The 19,219-nt window shown below is 42.5% G+C and overlaps 1 protein-coding gene across 2 annotated transcripts in view; it reads right to left on the bottom strand.

Moving 5' to 3' along the window:
* Window positions 1-19,219, bottom strand: part of GUCA1C (guanylate cyclase activator 1C) — a 35,716-nt gene that overhangs the window by 4,045 nt on the left and 12,452 nt on the right. For both annotated transcript variants that reach the window (XM_040583081.1, XM_040583082.1), the window contains exons 2-3: window positions 3,965-4,114; window positions 1,168-1,255 (exon numbers count right to left, since the gene is read on the bottom strand). In XM_040583081.1, the coding sequence (XP_040439015.1) occupies window positions 1,168-1,255; window positions 3,965-4,114 (238 nt within the window). The remainder of the gene's footprint in view (window positions 1-1,167; window positions 1,256-3,964; window positions 4,115-19,219) is intronic.

The raw sequence follows: 19,219 nt of genomic DNA, 5'->3' as shown, positions 1-19,219 counted from the left end.
ACTTGGTAAAATTTTTCCCATGCCTCAGGTGGAGCCAGTCCTGCTGCCCTGCAGCTATTTAAAAAATAACTTAACTATGGAAAGCAGTTTGAAATGGGAGTATTATGAAGATAGTTTTGAATAATTCATGTTCTGGCATTTCATTCATAAAATGTAAGGCGCAAAAGTTACTTTTTTCAGCTGACGCTCTAGCTCAGATAGAGTTATTACTTGCAGTAAACATATGGTCAAAGAGGGGGCCAAAGTACAAATAATCATAGAATTTGGGTTAGATTCTAGAATATGACTATTTGGAGGTTTTTGGTAACTTGCCTTCACCTAAAAGATGAGCCAAGCAGGTGGGGGAAAAATCCTCCATGAATTATTCACGTGCATCACAAGATCACTGTTTATACTCTGATGAAATGTCGCAAATAGCTTTTCAAAAAAATAACCTTAATGCACCAAATCAGACCAGAAAAATCAACCAAAAAATGCCCAGAATTCCTGGCTGGGATCTGGTTTTGTTCTGCAATGCTTTCCTAAAATTCCTAATTTGTCAATGATTGCAGTAATTGATGTAAAGTGTCATTGCCAGTGGAAGGAGGATCTTCATGATTAGAAGTACAAGGGAAGACATTTACATGAGACGAGTTTTCTATTAGAAAACACTCTCAAGCAGTGAATTAAAGTTTTAGTTTCCAAATGCAAGTCCCATTGGCTTAGTCTAGCTATCTTGAGAAAAAAAGGATAGCATGTGTCTTAGCATGTGTTAACAGTCAGCCTTCAAGGGACATCCAACATGCTGTCCGATCTTTAGAACATGCTAGAGCATATGGTAGCATGCATCTTGATTAGTTTTCTTATCCATTTTAGAGGAAGCCAACACAAATATACTACACCTCCCCCTCATCAAACTTTCATTTTGCTGTGCAACCAGGGCACACAAATAGTGCGAGACCTCTGTGGTTTAGCCCCTACTGCATGTAATTCCCGTGTCAGCTTAATAGAGTCCGTTAATTTACACTTCACTGTAAAGCTGAAGTGATCTGAGTAAAGACGAACAGATTCCAGCTTTCACTGAATCTAAAAGTCACTTCTTCAGTGGCGTGTTCCACTCCCCTCTTGATCCCAGGCTTCCTTGGGGAGGTAACTCCCTGCCAATGCCAACAACCCCTCGATTCTTACCGTCATTGTTCACATCTATCTTCTGAAATACCATGTTGGTGAAGTCTTCAGCTGACATGTCGCTGTGGCCATTAATAGCCTGGATAGCCTGAAGGCAGAAAACGCAGAAAGTTCTTTCAGACTTTTTTCCATCAAGTTGTGAAAACAATACTCTGGCAACTGCAGTCATTTCGGATCACCAGCCCTTTCAAAAATCACTAAATAAATAGCTGTTTCAAGTAAATCTTCACTAATGAAGATTGGAAATTTAATTAACATAACACAGTCTGAAGATTACAGACTAATTTACATATCTCTGAAGGTCTTCTGAAATCATGTGGCACCTCTGCTCTGCAATGCACTTTAGATTCCACACCAGCATCTTTATCTGGCCCTAGAGAGTTTGGTGTCTTTGGAGAGTGCCCTGTCGTCTGTGTGATTTAAATATAGTGGTGTTTTTCACAGCTGGAAGCACATGCAGAGAAAGCCTAAATCGTTTTTTCTATTAAGATATGTTTAACTTAAGTCAGACCAGCAGTCCTGGAAGCTGGCAGAATTTGCTTGTCCTCCAAAGAAATTAAGAAACCCAGAAGTCTCTTTTCTACTTTTTCTGTGGCAAAAGGACCCTATATTTGGAATAAAGGTATAAATGATTATTTTTGCAGAAGTATGTCCCCTTCACTGAGGCAGTCATTTTTGCATTATGGTGTTCATTTGGGTTAATAAAATAGGAGCCTGTGTGTTAATAGTCAGTGGTTCAGGTGCAACAAGCATGTGTTTATAGAGCGAGATTCAAATTTGGTATCCCAATTAGTAAGTGACTGGGAAAATACTTGCATATATAATTATAAATATACATGCATGTGTTCTATAATGGGCATACTATAGAATTTGTTTTTCTACACCTGAATTGTCTTGACCTGAACTGTGTTGTGCAAGATAATACACCGTATATGCCAGCTGTTTTTTTCAGTATTCCTGATATGACAATAGAATGAATTACATTTAAATAAAATGTAAGTTAAACCTGTTCAGCACTGATGTGGAATTCTTGACCTTCACTGTATTTATCTTACTTTGCACAAACGAGTTCCAAAAGGCAGCAAGAATTTTACAAAACTAGGTACACACACTTGTTTGTATTACCAATCCATTCTTCGGATACTTTTGGTGCTTTATATGCCTGACCCTGATGGGGTCTTCAGAAGAAAGTTGTGCCTCTGCCACAGTTACAATGGTTGTAAGTGCTGAGTAAAGCAGGGGTGCCTGAAGTGCTTGAATCCCTGACTACCACAGAATCACCATAAATAATAAAATAAAATAACTGGGCTGTTAAAAGGCATTGAGAGGGTGCATGGTTGCCTGGAAGGAATTTTGATGGTTGATAGTCATTTGTTGGTTCAAAGTATGCATAGCTGCAGGGCCAGGTGAAGTTTTAATAGGACTTCTGTGATTTAACTTAATGCCTCAGATATGGCATATCTTTTCGGACAAGCCCTTGTTTACTGATGCTTAGTATAAGCAGGGCCCCTAATGACTGTGAGCCTGTATTTTTGTTTTTGTTTAGAGCCTGCTGGTTTTAATCTAGCCTAGGTTAAATGGCACAGGCAGGTTTAAGTTAAAGTTCTCGTACTCCAAAAGAGAAGAAAACACACAGATTTTTAAACTGGTTTAAAAGCCAGATAAGTTGAAAAAGAAATCTTTATATTAAAAGGATTTTAATGCTGTTTTTTAGTAGATCCCGAGAAAAAACTCAGTTGCCTCACTACCTCTGGGTGAAAAATGATGGAGAATATCTGCAAAAGAAAGATGTCATTAGTCTTAAATGAGGAGAAATCTGGGAGATGAAGCCTCTCCTTCTACCTTTAGAAAGCTGCTCTTTGGAAGGTGATGCATCAGCGTTATTTGTTCGACCCCATGGCTCCATCTGGCTCCAGTTCCTTTTAATTTGGGCAGTGGCTCTTGAAAGTCTGAAACAGTGACTAGCCAGGCACCAGCAGTGATACAGAAGCCAGGAAAAGTATGTTCCTTGTTTATTATGACATTAAATCCCTATTTAGATTTTATTCTCCCTGCAGCAAAACCTTGATCTGTAACAAGTCCTGTACATTTAGGGAGAGTATTAAGTCATTCATATTTGCAAGGAGCCCTGTAATACCTTTTGGATTAAACCAGCAGGTTGAAAAATACAGAGATCATTTAAAAAAAAGAATTGCACTGCTTTGGTTTTATGGGTTTCAAATGGATCCATTTTCAGCAAAATTTTCTACAATATTTGTATTCACACGGCACTGCATGATTTAGTGGTAAAATTACATTTCCCCGGTTTAATTTTAAAATATGGGCGATGGCATTTGTACTAAACAAATCTAAAAGCCTTTCAAAAAATTAAAATACTGGATTATTTTGATGAGATCTATATATTGTTTCTTGCAGCAAGTTCTGTTTGAGAAGCCAGTTTTCCACAACAGACTGGCACAAACACTTGCAACCAGCTGTTTTATTCATTATACTGCTTCAGTTCCGCTCTGCCTTGTAGTATAGTTTATCACGATAATCTCTCTACCTTTTTTACAATTTTTCACTTTCAGTAAAGCATTATATCTGTAGAACTATGGGTTAAAGCAAAATACTACTTAGATATTTTTATTTCAATAAGTGAGAAACGAATGGCAGGAGTGTCACTAGCCAGAACAATTCTGGTTTTACAGCTGTAAAACATTAGGTAAAGTGCAGACAATCCGTTTACAACACATGATGAACCACAGGGGCAATGTACCATGTCAAATACTCTTGCTATTGGTCATAACTTGCTTACCGTGAATATGCTTATTAGTTCTTTTTTGTCAATACATCCGTTTCCATCAGCATCATATAGCTTAAAATACCATTTCAATTTTTGGTCAATTTTCCCTCGTATGACCAAGTTTATTGCAGCTATGAACTCCAAGAAGTCTATAAATCCATCCTAAGAGAGAGAGAAAAATAAAGCACATATTTAACATTGGGTTGCTGTTTGTTCTGGCAATTTCACAGAAACAGGTCATCGAATTCTCAGTCATACACACCGATTTATAAAGCGCTTTAACATAGAAACCTCCTGTGGTGTTTGAAAAGGATGCACTCAACTGGAAGTGCAATAGGAAGGGGTGTTAGCACAGACAGTTTTGTTCTGCCCTGAAAGCCGGGGGCAGCATGGGTGGGGAGCGAGTTAGCTCTGAGCAATTGTTATTGACCCTTTTTTGAGTAGAAGAGAAAGAGGTTTGTGCTAGACACGTGAAAAAGGGGAACCTGAGATATCTGGTTTGGTACTAATGCGATACCTACAGCGGGTTTGCTTAAATTCACATGGGTACTCAGAACTACAGATGGTTTTCAGTGCAACAGAGCTGTTCCAGGTGTTACCCATCCCAGAGATCATGTGCTAAGTGTTACACGTAGTAACCAATAACCTGGCATGGAGCCCAGGTGCTGTGGTTTATCCGTGTAAACCCCAGGTCTCTCTGACCAACACATTTCACATGGGATGTAAAGCCTTCAAGTCATAAACTCGTTTCTAAATAGTAAGGATTGGGGATAGTCCTAGGGAAAGAGCATTTCAGATCAATTTAATTTCATATTTTCTGCTTCCTTCTCTGAAGCTACTGATGGAAGCCTGTCAAGGACAAGCCTCAATGGTCAGGTTCCTCAGTTTCTGTGAAAATGTGGTGAGGATGGAAGAAACAGTTGCTGAATTTGGAGAGTGCTTGCTCCAACTGTTTCTCCTGTGCATGTAGAAAGAATTAACAACTGGTAAATTTAATCTTGTGATCTTTACATTGGTCATAATCCAATTGCATGGAGAACCTTGGAAGGGCTGTCATCAGTTTCAGATGGTCTGTGATTGAGAAGAGAAGGCTGGATAAGTACGTAGTAGGTTTAGCATGTTACTAATTTTTATTGTCGTATATCAACACATATCTTGCCAGCTGAGGTTTTGCAGTCAGCAGGCATTAATCGGCCCTCAAGACTGTACTAGACTAGAGGAAAAGTCCCGTAAAGGCGCGGTGTGACTCAGTGCCACGCTTGTAGCGCTTGTTTGGATTTCTGTGCAAGGCTTTTTGCTCAGAGTAGCACCCAAGAGGTAAATCCAATGTTTCAAACACACCAGATTCAATGTGCACGCAGAAACGGTGCATGCCTAACTGGTGCAGCCTCAGCACCGCTTCCCAGACCCGCTGCACAGGTTCTGCTGTGGTTGCTGGGTTTGCTCTGATTGCAATCATAGCAAACACAGCAAAGGCAGACGCCCTTCAGCTGCTGTTCGGGATTAGATGAAATTTGGCAGTAACTGCATAGTTTTCAAAAAAGATTAGGCCCAGTATTAAAAGCAGATGCTTTACCCAAAAATGACATATCACGTACCGCAAACTTTATGCTTCTTTTTGGCACTCCAGCTTGAATTTCAATTTTGCGAGTATTATTCCAAGAAGAGTCTGAACGAGTATTTTGCTGGAGGGCAAGGTTTATTTTTCTGATTACATTTCCATCATCTCATTTGATAGATCTATTAAGAATGTGGTGAGATGCATTTCACATTGCTGCCTTTTTATTGCACTTCATACTACTTGCTGAAACTACAGATTAATTTTAGGCTTGCTGGATGTCCGTGACCAGATTAATTTTCTTCTTTTTCCCTTACTTTTCCCTTTGGATTTTGGAAAATAGTATTTTGCTTGCTTTCTTCCTATGTCTCGGTGTCACTGTGATTGCTCTGACAAAATATCAGAGGTTTGGACAATGTAATAATCACTTTAATATGTTTGGGTATGTGGTTCTGCTTTAGTGGATTGTTTGGCCCATCCTGAGCAGGAAGGGACTGAAGGCCAAGGTCAAAAACCTCCCCTCTGAAAAGCACCTGAGATAAATTGTAGTTGCCAGGATAGCCCTGGCCACATTCTGTAGACATGCAAAGACCACTGGCAACGTGTTGACCTCAGCAGCCGGTGCACCAGGAGTAGCAATGCTGATAAAACAGACACATTTAGCTATACAATGTGGAACCAGAAGTGTTGCACAAAAGCATTGATGAGAAATGTACTGGTTTTCCTTTCCACACCAAAAAACATACATTGTAGGTAGAAAAGAAAATGCTTTTGTGATGTAGAAGGCGATGGCGGTCTTGTTACTCATATACAGAGCTTTCCCAGACAAAGAAAAATACTGCGCTTTTTACAGTAGCATCCAAGACCCTCAGAATAGTACATTAAATAATTTAAGAAATCATAACAGATACCTATGAAGATCGTCCTGTGGTTCTGTGAGTACAATAGATAATACAATAAATGTGTTATGATGTTATTAAAAGAATACTGCCGTGGTGATTTACCCACCTGCTGCTCTGTAACCATCCACAATACCAGTATCTGGGTAGGTCCTCACGTGTCTCTGCACTCTGTAAAACTAAACTCCGTGCAGTGCACACAGTAAAGTCGCTGTGGCTCGTTAGGAAGCCAGTAATTTACAAGGAAAGGGCTAACATAAAAATAATAAATGATAATGAAATAAAATAATAAAGAAAAAAACAAAACCAAAACAACCTAACTAAAACAAATACCTCAAACCATAATATGCTGATGGAATTAATGCTGGCGAAGTCTAATTATTTGGCGACTTAAGATACTAGCCAGATCTGAGTGACGGATACATTTCATGTGTGTGGAGGCTTATTTTCCATGGCTGTATGGTGCTGGCCCTCCCTTCCTTGGCTGCACCACATTACTGGGATACCGTGGGCATCCGCAGGGTGGGTGGGTGAAGTCCTGCTCCCTTCCCTGCCCGAATGGGCAGAGCCAGCCGGGGCAGGCTCACTGGGTACCCTCTGCATGCAGTGTGAAACAGGGGGCAGGAATCCCCTAATACAGTTCTAAGGAGCAGGCTGGAGAGACCCCCCCCCCCCCAAAAAAAAAAAGCAAGCTCAAAACTTTGTTTACATGCCCCAAAATTTTCTGAACTTTCTACTTAACCTAGTAGACTTAATTAAATAAAATATATATTATTTTTTTAGTCTCTTAACGGCCTCACCAGATGAACTAGATGCTGAAGGATGCATTGTGGTTGTGTGCCTGTGCCTGTTGATGCTGTGGTTTATATAATGTGTTTTGCTTTCACTGATGAGTGATTTTTTTTTAAGCTGCCCTGTACAGTTTGATTCACAAAACAAAAACAAAAGGCAGCTCCAAAACTGGAATTTGCTGATGATAGTGATGCTGCTGGATGATGCTGGTGTCCTGAGGGCACTGCCAGCCCTGCCCACCCCTGCCCACAGCCCAGGTCTCATTTCAGTTGTTTGTTACTGGCTCTCCTGAGGAGAAAGCAAATTATTTTTTTTAGGAGAAGTTTCTGCTTCAGAGTGTCAGCCGATGCCCAGTTGCTGGCGGCTGCTGGCTGTTCGGTGGGGATGGGGATGTGTCCCCTGTGGGGGCAAACTGGGCAGGGAGGGACTGTGGCGTTACACAACAGCCACCAGTACCCCCAGCTGGGAGCTGTGGGAGGGCATTACCCTTCGGTGCCAAGAATAGTCTTGCTAATCTTCAGAAGCCTTAAAAAACTCTCGCAGCTTCAAACTGTTTGAATACAGCTTAAAAATAATTGACTTGCCAGCACAGCTGATCTTAAACAGCACGGTAATTCAGATGCGGCCAGAAGGATTTGAACTTGGCGTTTTGGCTGCCCAGCTCTTCCCTGGCAGTGATTTCCCAGTAGTGCTGGTGCCATGCTACTGGGAGAGCCACCCAGCTCCCAGCACGGCCATGCTGGTGGGGAGGGACGACCTCTGTCCCTGCAAAACCCTACGGTGAGGGAGCTCATCGCCCTGGGGCACTGAAGGCTCCACCAAGAGTCTATAGACAATAAGCAGTGTCTTGTGTCCAAAATCTGCTCCTGACAAAACCCTCTCAACTCAACCTGCCACCAGGAGAATAGCTCAGCAGGCTTTACCGGGATTAACAAGGGTGCAAATAGAGATGGTCGAGGTATTTCGAACCTAGGGCTTAGGACATTAAACCACCTTCCCTCCCCACCTGCTGTCTCCCAAAATACTACTACTTAAACCTCAGGAGGCAGGGGGAGGAATCACAAGTCAAACAGCAGATTACAACAGCTCAGAGTGACCGTGACATTTATAGCTAATCCGACGTGCTTCCCTCTTTCTCTCTAGATCCCCTTTCAAATATAGTGCTGCTTTCTCTGCCCTCAGTGGCCTGAAGGAGGATTCATTTCACTCCGTTTCATCTTCCCACATTCCCTTGCTTTCTTTTCTGCTTCTGAAGGCTCTCAGGTGTCCCTCAGAGGTTGCATACGCATTACTGAAATATGGAGCTACCGGGGTGACTCTGCTCCTTTGGCATCCCTGCAGGCTACGGCCAGAGTCACCGCTTCCCTAAGGAAGCAGAGCCGGCATTTGCCGTGGCTGGGGGGCCCTCTTGGCCAGCAAAAGCGATTTGGTAAGAACGAGCAGGGAATTAGGAGCTGCAGATCGTTAAGTGGTTTTGTGAGAGCTGCACACCCACCGTGATATAAAGAGACCAGGCTGTACTGACCAGACCATTAGACAAGGTTCTGCGTTGCCCACATGAGGAGGACCTGTGAGATTTGGGGATTTGGAAAATACCAGAACCTTTGCCTTAGAGCAGCTGGAACTGCAGAGCCAGCTGTGTGTCCTGGCTCCCAGACTCATAGGCCACGCTGGTAAAACCTTAGCCAAAATGTTAAGATGAAACCCAATTTTTATTTCTTTAAAATGGACAACTACCCCTCAACTCTCTGCCGTCACTTGTGGTTTTCTTTCGGGATTACGGGGGAAGCAGGCGGGCGGGGGTGTCCCCAGGGCAGCGGCGGGGTCCTGTGCGCAGCCTGCAGCGGTGCCGGGGGCTGTGCCGAGGGGGAGCATGTGCGCAGGGACCCAGCCCTCTGCCACCATCGCCCGGATCGGGGGCGGCTTTCCGCACCCCACATTTTGAGCCTTTGCCTGTGCTTTTCAGAGCGTCTTTCCCAACATAAAGCAGTAGGCAAGAGAGAGGAAACTAAAAATAAGCAGCCATGACCACATAACGCATTTTCCAGCAAATTTCTTGCTGACAATTCAAGCATATTTTTCTTGTTTGAAAGCCCAAGAATGTAGCAGGACAAGCCTCCAGGAAAAGCAATTTGAAGACCTATATGTCTTCTAGTGGCAAAGATGCTCTATTTGGCAGATTGTCTCGGGTGCTCCTAGATAATATTTTTAGAAATTAATGTCTCAAGGGATCTATGCAAGAGGGCTCCTAAAAGTTAAACACATATAGCATCATTCCGTAAGCAACTCGGTATTATCAGATCAAGGACCTCAGGGAAGGGAAAAGTTAATACTCTCTACCTTCTTTACCTCGTAGGCATTTTTTATTTCTGTAAGAAATGGGACTTGGTAGATCATGTTTTGTCACCAGAAAGCGATTACCAATTTATTGTCACAACATGAGCTTGCGGCCAAGCTAGCTAAACCAGATCATCCAATTTCTGCTGTATTTTTTCTGCAATTATTATTTCCAAAGTGTGGTTCACCAACATCATTGTTAGCAACAAATGTGTGAATCATGATTGCATATTTCTAGATGTTTCAAAGCAACAATTACATGATAAAGGGAAAAAAAGAAGAAAATACGAACCTGGAGTAGCTTCTAACTGCTGCACTTATAATTAATAAGGAAATACATAGAAAAAAAGATAGTTGAACTTTAAAAAACTAGTTAAAATTTATTTAAGTAAGTGAGGCAGATTCTTGAACTGCTTCTTATTAAAATTACTTGCCCCTTTATCATAATATAACAAGTAGTATTTAAAAGTAATTATGATTAATTGTACAGAGTTAATCTTGGCTATTCACATAATGTGACGAAATTACAGCGTTAGCTGCTGGTGGTGGTAATACGCTCCAAGTGCTTTTTAAGCTCAGTGAAAGCTGCAGAGTACATGCTCATTTGTTTACACTTAAATGAAATTTTCAAACAACCCTACAGGTGTCGTTAGGAAAGTGTAGTTGCTTCAGTTTGATGTGCAATCTCGGTCTCTGAGTAACTGCAGAGGAAACAAGCCTAAACCCTTTCTTTTGTTTTAAAAACAGCCAGGGAGTGTAGGGGCTCAGGCAGCACAACTCAAAGGGAGACTGTGCAGACAATGAAGATTGTTTTGAAATAAAATTAAACTTCATCATTTTTTTGTATTCCTCCCTTTCTGTACTGACACACATTGAGTTTTGCTACATTTGTTTCTGCAGGACATTCAGTAAAAATGTATGTGCTACAAACTTAATCAGTGTTAAATTAAAAAAAAAACCATGGAAAAAATGAAAAAAAATGTTAAGCCAAAGAATCACTTGATCAAACCTCTAAGTGCTTAACTTTTATCGTTGGGACTTTTCCCTGCTGGTTTCTCTGTATCCAATGCAGTGATTCATTTTCTTTAGGTCTCTTCTGCGCCCTGGCACCGCAGCTTGCTGCAGGACCGTGCTGGGCTCTCCCAGCCCCTGGCTTTGGGCTGCTGGGTCCCGGTGTGAAAGCGGGCTCCGGACAGCCCGCTGCCGAGGCACCTGCACCGTGCACAAATCCTGCCTTTGGGCCTGGCACGCTCTGCAGTGTGCTGGACCTGCTGCCCAAGCACAGCAGGTCTCCGTGACGCAGCAGCGAGTCTGGACAGGCGGTGACCGACCGCGGGGGCGGCGGGGGCTCTGCAGTGAGGTGGGGGCAGCCCGCAGTGTGCACTGTCCCACCGCCCCACCGCATAGCTTCACCCGACCCCGCCGAGCATCCAGACTGCAATGCGAGGGAAATTCAGCGGGGTTACTGCTTAATAGCACTTGCCTACATGAACGTTTTGAAGTTTTGTTTATAAAGAGAAAATTCCTCGGACACCCAGATTAACTTTTATGAAACGCAAAAAATACATCAGCCACTGACCTGTGCAATGCTGTGGTAGAAATCTGAGACAGAACTCATTGTAATATCCCATTACAGATTCGGCCTTCCGCACTTGATGGTACTGTGCCACTGCTGGGGAATTATCTCTGGTGTAAAACTTCTAGATCATAACTCGTGCCATCAAATCCCTTATTCAAGGATTTGATGGTGCTGATGTTAAGCAAGTGATGATTTTACTGATAATGTTAATTTAGGCTTTTAGCTGGCAATGACACATTATTGCAGCATGTTAGTAATATTACAGCAGTAAGTCCTGTGCTGAGCCACTGGAAAACAAAATTAAGATTGTGAAATTGCACCAATAATTGTGGGAGTTCCTGACAAGTTAATAGATTCCCTTTTGGAATCAATCTAAAAAATTCTGGAAGCAGGTAAAAAGTAGAACCAAGACATTCTCTAAGAAAGTCTATAAATAAACAGAGTAGTATTTAATGGAACCAGGTAAAATATTAATAGAACATAGTTTCTATTCCATGGAATTTTTTATAAGGGTACAGTACCTTTCAAAATCACTTAAGCATGCTTAAGCATGATGTAACTACACTGCTTTGAACCCAGCAAGGCATTATTTAACCTCCTCCTGATTTACAGTAATCAGACTAGTTTACATTTGAGATAGTTTTATGCAACATTACTCCAGATTAAGGAGAAACAAATGTTTAGGCTTTCTTGTTCTTGTCGCTTTTGTTGGATTGTGTCCAAAACTAATGGGAAGCAGATATGTACGTGTCAGCTCCAAAAAGCCCAAATATTTCAGGAAGTAAGAGCTGTAGGTCTGAGAGAATCCTTTCTGGCTAAGAGATATCTTGATTCTCCTTTTCTTCTAGCCCTCGTTTAGAAGCTGATTAATTTTTTGACACACAGGCTTTTATTGCTGACTCTACAATGTAATAGCTATGACTACCATGAAAAGAAAATCAGTTTTTCTGAGTTTACTGCCTTGGTTAAGCTGACTGGTTAGAGTAAGCTAAGGAAAGTGTACCTGCCCAGAGAGCCATTTCAGCCTGAAGACATCCCTAACGTTGTGTGTGCAGCTGAACTTGCATTTGCACAACTATTGGAATATTCAGGATACAAAAGAGGAAAATTGGTTAGGAGAGTTTGGGGAAATGTTTCTGTAATTATCATCCTCTGTCACCCTGCTTTGGATAACTATTAACTATTGCACCCAATTCTGTTACGTCAGCATTGGTAACGCCTGCAAACGTGCAAGGATGCACAGTCTAGGCAGCTCCTTGGGCAGCCTGGCAATTCCCACCACAGCAGCGATTCCTGCTCCTGACGACACATTGGAACAAGGCAACCTGAGAAAGGAAGCCCAACTGAAGATCAAGTTTTCCAACAAAACGGAGTTAGCAAAGATACCTAGAGCCATTATAATTAATGCCACAAGATGTGAAACCCCTTAATATTTAGGTTCCAGGTAGTGTTCGAAGCGTTGCTCACTAGCAGTCATTTTATTTCATCTTTTAAGAGCCTCCACAAGAACATGGAAGGCAGCTATCACGCAGTGCTAGGTAACCGTTGCCTAGCTGGACCATGCTTGTCTTTAATAAAATAATGTCTCCAGTAGAATCTCTGGCAACTATTTGCCTCATATTGATGACAATAATAATCCTCTGTCTCTCACAGTTCTTAAGAAGGGGGAAAATCTGGAGGGAGGAAACAACTGAAAGACAAATGAAGAGTGAGTTCCATTAATCATCAAAATATTGCTGAAAAATAGTACATCTTTCTGTGAGCATCTGCATGCTTTTCTTGGAATATGAGGTGCAATCACTGCTTTCACAGAGAATTTCATGGCCAGACGATTTGCATTCCTTCTACTACAATACCTGAGAGGATAGACTTGGCTAATCCCATTCGTGTCCCTACAGCCAGAGAGGATAGCATCTATTTATAGCCAGGACACAGGTGATGAAGAGTCTGCCTGAAAATTGGAACTATAAAGACCCAGCAGGACAGTGGGGAAGGAGCTAGGATAAGGAAAAAAGGAGCAGTGGTCTGCCTCCTAACACTTGTCAGCACAGTGCAAAATGTGAGGAGTGAAGTGAAACTTATTCTTCAGGAGAAAAAAAAAGTGTGGCTTGAGATATAGTTCACATTGCTACAAAGTCATTTCATCACACAACAAGGTTCTATTCAGTAACACATTTTTTCATTTCTTATTTGCTGTTCTATGTTAAACAGCCAGTTTTAACTTCTTTAAATTTAAAAATGGATTCCTTTTAAAATCTTTTTATAGTTCTGAGCGGCGCAATGATGTCAGAGGATCCCTAGTTTATTACAGAACTACTTTAAATTTTAAATGAAAAAACACAAACTAGAAACGTGAAGATTTACATCAGCTGGTAGCTCTTTATCTACAGACTTCTTCAAGTCTTTGCTGTGGAGTGTCCATTCTTCCGCATCTACCAAATTTATCTCTGCCTAAGAAATGTAGCAGAAAATGCTGTTCTGTGTTGAGGACTAGCCGGTGCTTTATGAAATGTTAACAGAAAATCCTTGACCTTGCATGATTTTCCTTCAATGCCACATACCTGTTAATCTTCTTCATTCTTCAGAACAGTATATCCTAACTTTTAAAATCCAATTTTCTTACAAAGCAACAGACCCTTATTCCTGGAGCTAGTTTCAATTAATGCCAAAATGAGCAATAAGAGAATGAGAATAGCAGCATCCCGCTTTTGGTGCATTGCTTCACGTGGTAAATGGCTCTGCAAATCAATCAGTTCGTACAGTGTGAAATTTTTATTTTTAGTGGTGGCAAAACCTATCTGCAAGCCAGTGGAAGTGGATGACGATGGTCTGGGTTTCCAATATAAAGAAAGATTTTTTAGAATAAGTGTTAAATAGTAGCAGTGCCGACTGTGGAATGTTTCCTTAGTTCTGTTTAAGCGCAACTAACAATTCCAGTATATTATGGATACACCAGACATTATTTATCTAGATATGCTCTCTCCTTTAACATCAGACTAACCTAATTTTGAAGGATATAATCTCTCTGAAATAGGATACATATTATCACAAAAAACTTAAATATACATCAGTATACTTGGCAACTACTGAAGTATTTTAGTAAACATAACTGTTTCTAAAATTCATCAGTAGGCTGCACGAACTAGGACTGCATGACCGTTATGCATGGACTGAGTTGCAGAAGGAATAAAAAAAGCAGGAGGAATTCAGCTTGCTTGTATGTGGTTGCAGCTTTTTCATTTTTGTATTACAAACAGCTTAAGGGTGAAGAAGACCGAGATAATTTTTCCCTAAAATGACCTAATAAAGAGAAACTTTCAAGAAATGAACTCTGTTGCACTTGTATTTTAATAATCACAACATTCTTTTTTAAGATTTTCTTTGGAAAGCTGTGGCAAAAGATAAACCCACCACTTATTATACTGCCAGTGCCATTGTATAAATAATGCTTGTGATATTAATGTGTGAGTCATGAGTAAAATGTTTGCCGAAACGCTACCTCCTGCACTCCTTGTGATAATCTCAAGGAAACTTAGCTCGGCAATTACAGTTCTGAACATTCAGCATCTTTATTTTTCACTGGAGCTAAGAGTGATGAGGAACAGCTTTCAAACTCCACTAGCAAATTGGTTGGTTGGTTGGTTTGTTTATTTAGTTATTAGCAAACCATCCCACAGCAGTCAAGGAAGGGATGAAAAGTCTTGACATAGAACTCTCGTTTTTGAGAAACGTGGAAGAATTAAAGACATCTGCATACTTGGCATAAGGTCATTTAATTATGAAATAGCTGGCGGTCTGGACAAGAGACACACCAGAGATGGTTAGCATGAGTGCTGGTCCCAGTGCTGGGCTCCCCAGTTCAAGGGAGACAGGGAACTGCTGGAGAAGGGTGGGCAGAGGCTGTGAAGATGATGAGGAGATGGAGCATCTCCCTGATGGGGACAGGCTGAGGGAGCTGGGGCTGCTCAGCCTGGAGAGGAGAAGGCTGAGAGGGGACCTTACCAGTGTCTACAGACACCTTAAGGGCGGGTGCCAAGAGGACGGGGCCGGGCTCCTGTCTGCGGTGCGCAGGGACAGGACACGGGGCGATGGGCACACACTGCAGCACAGGGGGGTCCTTCTGAATATGAGGAAGAACTTCTTTACCTTGAGGGTGACGGAGCCCTGGGACAGGCTGCCCAGGGAGGCTGTGGGGTCTCCTTCTCTGGAGACATTCAACCCACCTGGATGCGATCCCGTGCAACCTGCTCTGGGAGACCCTGCTCTAGCAGGGGTTGGACTGGGTGGTCTCCAGAGGTCCCTTGAACCTCAACCAGTCTGGGATTCTGTGATTCAGTATGTTCCTGAGAAGAAAGCTTTTAGGACATAGCCTGTGTCTCTAATCCCCAGTAGAAGCGGGCAGTGACTGGGAACAGCGTTTACGCTTGGAGCAGGCGCAGAGTGCTGAGCCGGAGGCGTGCATCCTGTGCAGTACGGTGCTCTGCTGCGCAGAGACATGCACAGGAGCTGGGTCCACGCAGCCATACAGCCACAGCAGCATCGCCTCTTTGGCACAGTAAGCTAGTGCAATGCTCCGAGCTCACATGATCTGCCTGCTGCCAAGACCAGAGGTAACCTCATTCGCTCCACGACATTGAATTATGCTGTGAAGATGTGCCCCCTGCCCCCCTCATACATCTACTGACCATTTCCATGAGTGGGGCCTGAACTATTCTATTATCTCCAACCTAAAGAAATCCAGGGAATTATAAGGTTTGGCTTGCAACTGAATTCCTGTTGGTATTTGTATGGATGACTTGAATGAAACAAGATTTGACTAGGCTTTCAGTCTGTCGCAAATTGTCAAAAAACCCTACCACACTGCCTTAATTCCCTTTTTACTGTTTCCAGTTTAGTGGCAAGTTGTTTTCTTTAACGTGGAAATACTAGGGAGAAGAAGATGTCTATAACCCTAAGTGGAAGGGTGTCTGTAACAGTCTTCAGCTGGAAGCAGCAAGGCAACAAGGAGATGAAATACAATTTCACAACTGTAATTACACCCTTGCCCCAAGACCCCCTGGCATTTTACGAGATTAATATTCCACACTTTACCTCCTAGAGGTTTCAACCTGGGCATGCATGAAACAGAGGAGAAAGTCTACACACGTTTTAAGAGTGTTTTATCATCTTATTTGATGATAGAATACCTCCAAGCATGGATGACCCCAACTTAACTCAAGGAGCATTAGGCTGCTATAATCAGAACTGCAGATTAATCTCAGGCCTAACACTTTAGCACAGCTTTCTGAGCAGATTCCTGTTTGTGAGAAAACAGAAGTCTACATAAGAATAATATATTTTATGCTGAGAGTAGAAGATCTTATTAAATGACTTAAGTTTTCCAGAACGAGTTTCTTCAGATTTAGATCAACTGTTAAACCAGTCCCCAGACTACGTGCTTTTCTGTATAAGCTTTAGCAATAGAAGTCATGACAATTTTAAGCTGTAAAAGCCCCAGTATTAAATCATAGTATTTTCTGGCCACAAAGAGTTAGACAAGTTAAAGAAACAGGTCATATTTCTATATAAGTCAGCTGGGGGAAGCATGGGAGAATGTTCACGTTTGCTAGCTGTCTAGCTAAACAGCACTTCTATATAAAGGGTACTATTGAGAGAAAGGAAATAATTTCTGTCAGGACATTTTGTATACTTCACCACTCACTGGGATAATGGCCCCATTATTAGAAAACAACAACCAGACAAGAATACAATAGCAAAGGAAATAAAATGTTGATCTACAAACCTGAGAAGATGCTATAGTACTGAAGGAAACTGAACGCAAGGAACAACACAAATGGCCAAATTATTCCTGTGTTATGCATGCAAGCGCTTGCATCCGTTAAATTCTGTGGCGTGGAGATGAAATCACATGTTTAATGCTGCACAGTGCTTAGATGTTCTACATAATGTCATGGAAGGATAATGACCCCTTATTTGTACAGTGGCAGCTGCTATTTCAGAGCCCACAGTTTGATACTCCCAGCCAGCCAGCCACTGACCGCTCCTCACACAGCTGTACTTAACTAAAAGTGCTTTCCATGACCAAAGCCTACATTACTGCCAAAAACCCCAGTGAGAAAAAAAGCTCTAGAAAGGGTATAAGACAAAAAGTGAGCGTGTGGAATAAGGAAATCCTATTGTTTTGCCTCATCAATACCATACAACCTTCCTTTCTCCTGCCCTGAGGGGCTGGTCTGTTGCCACTGTATGCCCACCGCAACCACATAAAAAGCGCCATAGCCCTGTACTTTAAAGGTGTTTGATTGATGCTTGTTATTTCTAAAAGTATATCTTAAAAATAGTGGTTGTTAGTCTTGGTAATAAAGAAAAAACCCCATAATTAAACTTAGGAAAACAGAGTGCTGCTAACAACGTTAAGGAAAGAAACAGAGGCTGCATGGTGGCAGAAATGCAATCGTTATACTGAATAGAGATTAAAATACAACAAATCTTTAAAACTCTGTGAGAAGTTGTCGTGGGCTCAGGATACAAATCTTACATGTTAAATTGTACCTTTCCGTTTCTGTTCTGAATATACATCTCTGCTGGTCTCAAATATGCCGGATTTAGTTCCGTTTGCCTGACATCCTTCCCCAGCAAGGCTGATCCTCTCAATACCTGACATCCTTTGGAAGTGCTCAGAGCTGGTGAGCAGCATGGCTTTCTGAGCTTTGCTGCCGTCTAGCTTGATTGCCAGCTGCTGCGTTGGTTAATACCCGTTCCTCTACTTTGTTTTTCTGAGTTGTTTTTGCCTCGTTTTTCTTTCAGCCTGGAAGCTAATCTACAGGTTGGGATGTCCTTGCTGTAGTCACAGCTCAACTCCACATTCCACAGAGAGCTGAAATTTTCAGCAAACCTAGGTATGAAACAAATCTATAAGGACTGGAAGAGCTGCTATGCTAAGACCCTCCAAGAGGCATTCAAGGATCACAATCTCTGTCAATGGCCATGCATCTGGAGAAGTCCTTAGCTGTGAAGTCTGGAAAATGCGTAGATTTTCTCTACTTGAGTGGCCCAGCCCCATTTGGCAGGTGGTGGGGTGCTGGTGCTGGATGCACGTGGCCTTCTGTTGTGCAGGGACTGCTGTTCCAAGCTGCCCAGTTTGCTGTAACCAAGCAGGGCACCCCTCGTTGGTCTGCTCTCTGGGGCCTTGGGTATTATAAAACAGACGGGGGAGGTGACAGGAGGGAGAAAGGCTTCCTCTTGTATTGACTTTAGAGCCACACCCTGCGGTCCCCCCAGGGATGTGTTCCGGAAAGGTGTGATGGTTCGCAATACTGTGGGCGATGAAGCCTTTTTTCTGCAAGACTGGATTCCTGGTCAGTACCCTGTTTTACTATCCTTTAGCCTTGATTGATCTTTGTTCACCTGAGGAAGATGAGGATGTAGACAATGATAAGGTGAAGTTCAGAAAGATGCAGCAAGGAGGTTCCTGTTGAATGTGGGAGTTCAGTCACACAGATGAAGCAGCTGAGATCTTTCAGGATGGTGATCCTGAAAGCCATGCTGAAAGGAAAGCATGTTCTCCAGCTGACCATCCTGGTGCAGCTCCTCCTGCCTCTCTGTCCTCCACACTATACATACTGTCCCTCTGTGTTTACAACACGTGCTTTAAGTCCCCCCCAGCATCTGCACACTGCTTCTTAAGGGAAAAGTTGCTTTGCTATCTGGCAGCTTGACCACTTCATACGTGACAGCGGTGACAGCCTGCAGAGCAGGGTGACGCAACTCTGAAACACCAGATAGAGAAGCAACGGTTAGTAGAGGGTTCTCATTTTCTTTTAAGTGTGTTTAGCCACCGCCACAGCAACGGAAGGTGAGCAGATGCTCCTTCTGAAACCTACTTTTGTTCCACTCTCCTCACTTTCGCGTTAATCCGAAGGCTGACGGTCTCACAGATCTGAAGGTTGCACAGTTCTGTGCTGACAAGCAGTGCCCTGGGACACTCCAGCGTTGCTGTGAGTGGAGGGCTCAGGGTGGCCAGCTCCAGGACCTTACAGCACGAGGCAGTGCCCAAGGCAGACCTGGAAAACAGCCCGCACTTGCCTGCCAGCTGTTAGATC

The sequence above is a fragment of the Falco naumanni genome, chromosome 2, assembly GCF_017639655.2.
Source record: "Falco naumanni isolate bFalNau1 chromosome 2, bFalNau1.pat, whole genome shotgun sequence".
Classification (NCBI taxonomy): Eukaryota; Metazoa; Chordata; class Aves; order Falconiformes; family Falconidae; genus Falco; species Falco naumanni.
This window is presented reverse-complemented; position numbering and strand designations above follow the sequence as displayed.